At 41.5% G+C, this 8,664-nt stretch overlaps 1 protein-coding gene across 2 annotated transcripts in view; it reads right to left on the minus strand.

Moving 5' to 3' along the window:
- Positions 1 to 8,664, minus strand: part of MAPK6 (mitogen-activated protein kinase 6) — a 31,160-nt gene that overhangs the window by 13,972 nt on the left and 8,524 nt on the right. For both annotated transcript variants that reach the window (XM_014537790.1, XM_005863919.2), the window contains exon 2: positions 273 to 1,453. In XM_014537790.1, coding sequence (XP_014393276.1) covers positions 273 to 827 — 555 coding nt within the window. In that variant the 5' untranslated portion in view covers positions 828 to 1,453. The remainder of the gene's footprint in view (positions 1 to 272; positions 1,454 to 8,664) is intronic.

Raw genomic sequence — 8,664 nt, forward strand, 5'->3', positions numbered from 1 at the left:
AAAAATATACTTTAATTTTTTACTTTAGCAGAATAGTAAAGAATCCTGGATCTACAAAACAAACAAAAAATAACCATAATTGTGAAATCCTAAAATATTATTGATTCTAAGCATGTCCTCAGGTGAGGATAAAAAGTAAAAGGGTACTGTATTATGTAAAATTTAATATAAATAACTAAAAATTCTGCCACAATACATAAAGGAAATACAAAAGTACGTATTCCTAATGATGTACATCAATCAAGGTCTGTCTGAGCTGGCTTTCCACGTACCTTATGGGAATAATGGGGATCCATGATCCGCGCAAGACCAAAGTCACCTATCTTCAGCACCAAGTCTTCAGTATTAATGAAAAGATTAGCTGGTTTGAGATCTCTGTGCAGTACGTTTGCAGAGTGGATATATTTGAGCCCACGTAGCAGCTGATACATGAAAAGCCGGGCATGCTCTTCCAGTAAAGGGCCCTGCTCCAGCACATTAGCCAAGTCTGTCTCCATGTACTCCTGAACAATGTAAACACTGTTCAGTTCGGTAAGAGAGCCCACATCATCTGTTAACTGGTTTCCACTAGGACCAAGAATTTCAAACACTTTCACAATGTTATCATGGTCAAGTCTTCTAATGATTTTGATTTCACGTAGAGCATGTTTGACACTCTGGGGATCAGTAAGGACAATTTTCTTGATGGCTACTCTTTTGTCACAGTCATTGTCTACAGCAGAAAAAACCAAACCATTGCCTCCACAGCCCAATGGTTTTAAGTCCATATACCTAGAGCCCAGATCAAAACCATGAATGTTCATGAGACTTTCAAATTTCTCTGCCATTTTGAAACCCTACTATTGCCTTTTCCTTTCGAATTGTTGAACTGTGTAAACAAGGAAGAAAACTGGCATCAAAAGGATCTTTCAAAAAGGGAGAAGAAAAACAATTTTGCTTCCACAGCAAGATGGTTTCTTGATGTTCATTGCATACGCCAACCAGGCCCGTTGAGTTCCCCTTGGATTTAAAGCTCAAAAAGCTCTCCTCATATTGAGAATTAAAAAGACTGGAGTACTCATAGTTCAAGAAAGGGGCAGCAACTCTGCAGACATTTAAAGAAAACACTCGAGAAACTCAAACGGAATGAAATGACATACTATGCACTCAGATTTACTGTGCTAAACGATTTAACATTTAACAAAAATGTGAATAAATATGCACACAACAGGCTTCTATGAACATTCTCCTCACAGTGCAGATACATTCAGTGTTGGACTGGTCCTGAGCAGCATCATTCTAAGGTGCTGGTAAGCACTATTTCCGTTTTGCTTCTTGTCTTCCTTTGTTGCTGTATATTTCAACAGGAAGCCCTGGCAGCTGTTGGTTAACAGATGTCTTTTGTTAGTGATCAGGTGGCTCCAGCTCACCACAATCACAATCAAAGCTACCGTCCATCTTACTCTGATACAACCTAGGAGATGAGAAAAAAGAATAGTTACCACTGCAGAAAATGCTCTTTTCTTCAACTCTACAAAGTGACACGAATTGGGCATTTAGTAATAGTTACCACTGCAGAAAATGCTCTTCAACTCTACAAAGTGACACGAATTGGGCATTTAGCTATAAACTACTACTGATACATTAAACTTATTTTATAGTTACTAAATTTTAAGACTATGTGCAATCAAAAATAGCTATCTGTGTTGTAAGCAATTCACATGTGTTGGCTCAAGACTCCAGGTCCCACCACACTAGATTCTTTGTAATATTTAAGCTTATTAAGTTATATCATTTCTTAAATGCCAACAAGTAAAGGAAGGGAAGTTCAGAATATTTTTACAGAATTCTTTAGAATTTTTTGAGGGTTAAAACATTAGTAACACAAAAGGATAAATAAATAGCACATGTATTTATTTATTCTTGGCAATTTATCTTTAAGGAACACTTCCTACAGAAATGTTATAAAATTAACATACAAAATACTTTTTTGGGTAATGGCAAAATATTAAAAACAGCTAAACTTTCAACAATAGAATAAATGAATTATATTCATTTAGTGGGCTGCTATATAATAGTAAAAATCAATGGTTGAAATCACTAAATATACACAAAAGCAAATTGCAGATAGAAATGTGCATGCTGAAACTAGTTATATCAGGTTCATAAACATGCAAAATAATGCTATTTTATGGGTACATACGCATATATCAAAACTATAAAAAAACATATATGTGACTGATAATAAATTCATAACTTCCCTTGAGGAATAAGGGAAGGGATTAGAACAGTGATGGCGTGTCAGAGGTGACACGCAAACTCATTTTTTTGGTTGATTTTTCTTTGTTAAATGGCATTTAAATATATAAAATAAATATCAAAAATATAAGTCTTTGTTTTACTATGGCTGCAAATATCAAAAAATTTCTATATGTGACACGGCACCAGAGTTAAGTTAGGGTTTTTCAAAATGCTGACACGCCGAGCTCAAAAGGTTCGCCATCACTGGATTAGAATCAGGGTGGGATTACACAGTATGCTTCAAGTATATCTTTAATATGTTATTTCCTTTTGAAAAACTGAAGTATGACAAATTGAATGTTATAGAGCTGAGTGGTATGTATATGAAGAGCTCATATTATAGTGGGGAAAGACAGGCCAATAAATAAACAAAACACACAGATGTCAGAAGGCAGTAAGTGTTGTGAAAAAAATAAAAGGGGGCAGGGAGGGTGGTCAGGGAATGCCTATCTGATAAGGTGGTACTGGAACAAAGCTCTAAAGGAAGTATGGGAGTGGGTTGGCCTTAGGGATGCTATGTGAGTGTTCCAGATTGAGGGGTTAGCACTGAAGGTGAGTGTGTGTCTCATGTCTAAGAAAGAACTAGAAGGTCAATGTAGTAGCCATTTAAATGTATATGCAAGTAATACAGCCTAATCCCTAAATGGAAAGGGTTACTATTGCTTACTTTTGATCTAAAAGGTGGCACCGGTGCAATATTCCTTTATTCAAAAGGTCAATCATTTATTTGTTTGTTTTGTTTTTGTTAATCCTTGCCTGAGGTTATGTTTCCATTGATTTTTAGGGAGAGTAGAAGAGAGAGGGAAAGACAGAAACACCAATGTGAGAGAGACGGATCGATTGGTTGCCTCCCACATGCCCCACGACCAGAACCAGGAGCCTGAAACCGAGGTACATGCCCTTGACCAGAATCGAACCCAGGACCCTTCAGTCCACAGGCCGACGCTCTATCCAATGAGCCAAACCTGCTAGGAAAAGGGTCAATCGTTTAAAGACAATGAGAAACTGTATCAAGTATGAAATAAAGCAACCCATTCTGAACATGATGTGACAACTTCCAATCACCTTCAGCCGTGACTTAAGAGAACCACTAGGACTTTCAAACACATCAGCTGTTTCACAGTAGTAAAGCTTTTGTACAACAGATAATCTGGCTTAGTTTCTCGCCTGCTTCATATTCCTACATACTTTACATGTGGAAATAAAAGAATATAAAAAATACTAGAGGCCCGGTGCACAAAAATTTGTGCACTCAGGGGGTCCCTAAGCCCGGCCTGTACCCTCTCACAGTCTGGGACCCCTCGGGGGATGACCACCTGCTGGCTTAGGCCCACTCCCTGGGGGAGTGGGCCTAACTGGCAGTCAGACATCCCTCTGGCAGCCCGGGAGCCCTCAGGGGATGTCCACTTGCCAGCGGGGAGCAGGCCTAAGCTGCAGTTTGACATCCTTAGCACTGCTGAGGAGGCGGGAGAGGCTCCCACCACCACCGCTGTGCTGGCAGCCGTCAGCCTGGCTTGTGGATGAGCAGAGCTCCCCCTGTGGGAGCGCACTGACCACTAGGGGGCAGCTCCTGCATTGAGCATCTGCCCCCTGTGTTCAGTGTGTCAGAGTGACCAGTCATTCCCAGTCATTCTGCTGTTAGGGTCAATTTGCATATTACCCTTTTATTATATAGGAGTGCCTGGCCAGCCTGGCTGTTTGCAGGCTGGCCACAGCCCCTTCAGGGTGGGGGTCCCCCCAGGGACAGCCCCTTCAGGGTGGGGGTCCCCCCAGGGGGGCCTGGCCAGCCTGGGAGAGGGGCTGATAGCTATTTGGAGGCTGGCTGGAAGCAGGTATCTGGGATTTATTTGACTTCTATAATGGAAACTTTGTTGCCATGAGCGGAGGCCACAGCTGGCTCAGGGCTGGCGGGAAGCTTGGCTTCCTCCATCGCTGGGGCAACCAAGCCTCCCACTTGCTCCAGCTCCATGGCTGCCGTCGGCCATCTTGGTTGGGGTAATTTGCACATAGTCGCTCTGATTGGCTGGTGGGCGTGGCTTGGGGGCATAGCAGAGGTATGGTCAATTAGCATCTTTGTCTTTTATTAGTGTAGATATAGCACTTGCCTCAAAGTGAGCAAATCTTCAATTCTGAGAAATCAACAAACATGAAAAATTATGTGAAAGAGAAATTGATAATAATAAGAACTCAGGGACTATTTAACAAAAATTGATACTTACTATCCCTGAGCTCTTTTAATAAATGAGTGCTTCTTGTATCTGCTTAATATTATGAAGGACAGCAACAGCATAATAGCTTTCTTTGTTTTACTATAACGGAGATGCTTTCTTCAGTTTGCAAATTTTTGTCTGCTTCTCAGAAATCAGAAAAAAAAGAAAACAAGCAGACTCCTAAAAATTCTGTAGCTTGTCAGTCAATTTGTAGTAAAACATTTAAAAGTTAATGTTTGCAAATTAACTTTTGAATTAAAAAAATACTTCATATTTTAAAGAACTTTAATTAATGTATCCCCTTGTTAATTTTTTCTAGTTGTATACTTGTTGATACTTCCTAGATACTACCAAATATCCTAGAAAAACAGTATCTTTCAAAGGTTCCAGTACTTCTGAAATTTTTTATTTCTAGTTTCCACATGAAGTAGAATGTTTGCCCCTACCTTTCTGCCCTAATATAGATAATTCCTTAAAGCTCAAGTTTTAAGTTTTTTATAAATACACATTTTTAAGTCAGTTCTATAGACTTAAGAACAGTAAAATCTTTAAGTACTCTCTTAAGCTTCTAGTTCACTAATAGAGCAATCACAGTCCAGCACAAATAGAGCTTTGTCAAAAACGACACCACTATTATCTGACAGAATAGCACTATAGTAGGAATTGCAGCCATGAGAGTGAGATCTCTCAAGAACCCCTTCCCATCCACATCTGCCCTCTTTAAATTTTAGTGAGACCACACATCTCAGATCAGAAACAAGGGTGAAAACACCTTCTCAGAAATCTCAGTGACTGATCTGCACTCACGGGGGTAGAGGGTGGGTAAAAATTGATCTCAGGAAAAAAAAAAAATCATCTCAGGAAAGGTAGGAGTTTGTGCCTATGCTGAGAACTGCAGTCCTCACGGATTCAGATGATGACGATACTAGTACTGAAAGCCTTGAACAGACTTCAGAAATATGAGACCATTCTAAAAAACAAGGTAATACTTATCAACAAAACTGTAATTCTACTAGAAAGTGAGGACTACACCAATAAAACCGGGGAGAGGGGAGAACCCATTATTTACAATGACAGTGTTTGCACAGTTATCTGCCTCACTGTTCTGTATTCTTCAAAGTTCTTCAACATCCTTAACACCAAAAGTTACTGGAGCATCTTTTCAACCAGGAGCTTGAAAAGTAAGCCCACCTTAATCAGTAAGTTGAAGATGATATTATATCTCTGCATGATAAAGTGGATCCAGTAAATTAGTCACACTCATTCAGCAAGTATTTGCTAATTTATATATTATGTGCCTGTCAGTATACTAGGCACCAGGGATAAAATCTATCTCTCTATATATAAAAGCCTAAGCTACTGTTACGACCAAAGGACCAGAACAACCAGTCGACCAGTTGCTATGATGTGCACTGACCACCAAGGGGCAGATGCTCAACGCAGGTGGCATGCCCCAGCCAGCAGCAGGCCTGGCCCTGATCGGGACTGGGCAAGACAGCCCCGATAGGCCCTGATCACCAGCCAAGCCTAGGGACCCCACCCTTGCACGATTTTGTGCACTGGGCCTCTAGTCTATAATAATAAAAGGGTAATATGCTAATTAGACCAGACATCCTTCCTGACGTCCTTCCTGACAAAGCCGGGGCCAGAGGGAAGCTGGCCAGGGTCCTGGGTGCCTGTGGGCGGCCGGAGGAGGGAAGCCCGGGTCCTGGAGGTAAGCCAGTGCCGGAGGGAAGCCGGTGCCGGCACCAGGGGTAAGGAAGGCCCACTCTTGCACAAATTTTCGTGCATCAGGCCTCTAGTGGTAACTATAAACAGACTTGAGCCCTGCCCTCATGAAGTTTACCAGTACAAGTATGGTTGGAGACAATAAAGTAACACAGGAAGAAGGGGAATGCAAAGGGGACAAGTGCTACCAAGGAATGGCACAGGATGCTATGAGAGCCTACACTGGGAGATGTGACCTAATTAGAGAGATCAGGATGTATGTGTGCTCTAGGAGCCATAAAAAGGCAGAAGCCTCCCATGCTCACTCGTAGTGACCATGAAAACAGCTTTCTCCTTACCACATTGACCCTCAGAACAGTTGCATTCCAAATCCTGATCTCTCCAACCATCTCCATCTTTCACATCAATCATGCAGCTCCTTGGCATCACTCAACTATACCAGCAAACTACTGGTCAGAGTATCCTCCATCCACATCAACAACCTCTAGAAATGTCCCATTTATACCGTTTTCTCTACCATCTTTCATGTTTAACTTCATAAAAGCAACATTCAAGGCTTACACTTAAGAAAGATCTGGGGTTCCACATCATTGTGTACTTTGCACACACTTCAAGAAAAGAAAAAGAACACTAAGATGATACATTAACTTAAAATGACCCTTCCCAGCATCCTTCCCATTTCTTTACCTCCAAATGTTACCCATTCCTTCACACTTCAAGAAAAGAAAAAGAAAACTAAGATGATACATTAACTTAAAATGACCCTTCCCATTTCTTTACCTCCAAATGTTACCCATTCCTACCAACCTCAGTGCTGATACTGTGTTGCTTGGAGAGAGATCACTAAGTTTTAATTAGCTGGGTCAATGTTGTTTTGTTTTTAACAATTTGATGAATAAAATGAAGTACAGAGAATGATTTATAAGACTGAAGTTGGCTTTATGCTTTACCAGTGATCTTTTTTCAGCGATCCACCATAAGAAGGAAATAAAAGCTCTCTATGTAGCCCAGGCTGGGTATCAGCTTCCTAAGCTTGCAAGACAGTTCCCTGGAACTACACTAGACACAACTGTCTCATCAAGCATTCCTTTCTTCCCTAAATTACCTCCTGCTTTCTTGTCATTTAGCCTAGCCCCCAGACCAAGAGAAATACAGGTACTCTGAGTCAAGCCTAAGTGTATGAAGTAAAGTTATAAAATGCAAAAGAAATAACTTCACTCTGTCCCATCACCTCCATTCTATAGAAAATGGATAGTCTTTCCCTCTTATCCAGTTACAACTTGGCCTGGGTCAGTCAGTAAGGGAGCCTGGATGTGCAAAGCAAGTTTGAGATGAGGGCCTTATGCATAACAGTTACTTTTTTGGTTCTCTCCTCCATCTTCCACCCTGCATCTTCTCAGGATAAATGCTTATATGGGTCATCTGGCCTGATCAAACTCACTGACAGCTCTCCCCCTCCTCCCTCTTCAACAGCTCTTGCCTATTTTGCTCTTCTCCAGGGTCAAGTGAGTAATTTGAGTGAAATGGAATCCAGCCAGCCTCACATCTTCTCAGCCAAAACCCCAGCTGCTATTGGGGAGAAGGGAAAGGTTGAGATCTACTTATATTCACCCAGGACTGACTCCTAACCCTGGCACAGAGAGGTGGTGTTGCAGCAGTCACCCTTCCCTAAATTCAAGTCTCAAGCTCTCATTAAAGCTACTAAGTTTCTAGGGCAGAGAAGCCCAAAGGCTACGGCTTAACTGTTTGCTCATATGCATTCTTAACAAAGCCCTTGCTCCTAATGTAGAATAGTCCTAAGAGTTATCAGGAACCCCTCTCAGGATCTGGACCTAAAAGAGCCCCAGAGTGCAAATCAGTGTCAGTGAATGATCTTAGAAACCTGGGATGGCAGGGAGAACCTTAAAATTAAAACACCAAAGACTAACAGGCTTTGCCTACTATCAGGAACTACTGCTAGCTACATAAACTTTCAAAGTCAAAGACAGATGATTACACAGCAGCAGCAAGCAAAGTATCCAGTTTTTAAAAACTTCTCTTCCAGCCCTGGCCAGTGTGCCTCATGCAGCAAAAGATCACCAGTTCCATTCACAGTCAAGGTACGTGTCAGGATTGCCAGCTCAATCCCCAGTAGGGGGTTGTGAAGGAGGCAGCTAATGATGTTTCTCTCTCTCAATTCCTCTCTCTAAAATCAATAAAAATATATTTTAAAAAACCACTTCTCTTCCATATCCAACTTCTTTCTTAAATTGCCTGAGTCTTTACCTAAATACATTTTAATTTGCCTCTGACCTTAAAAAGGCCATCCTATCCAATAAAGAGGTAATATGCAAATTGACCATCACTCCAACACACAAGATGGCCGGCAGGGGAGGGCAGTTGTGGGCGATCAGGCCGGCAGGGGAGGGCAGTTGGGGGGGACCAGGCCAGCGGGGGAGGGCAGTTA

The sequence above is a fragment of the Myotis brandtii genome, unplaced genomic scaffold, assembly GCF_000412655.1.
Source record: "Myotis brandtii unplaced genomic scaffold, ASM41265v1 scaffold182, whole genome shotgun sequence".
NCBI lineage: Eukaryota > Metazoa > Chordata > Mammalia > Chiroptera > Vespertilionidae > Myotis > Myotis brandtii.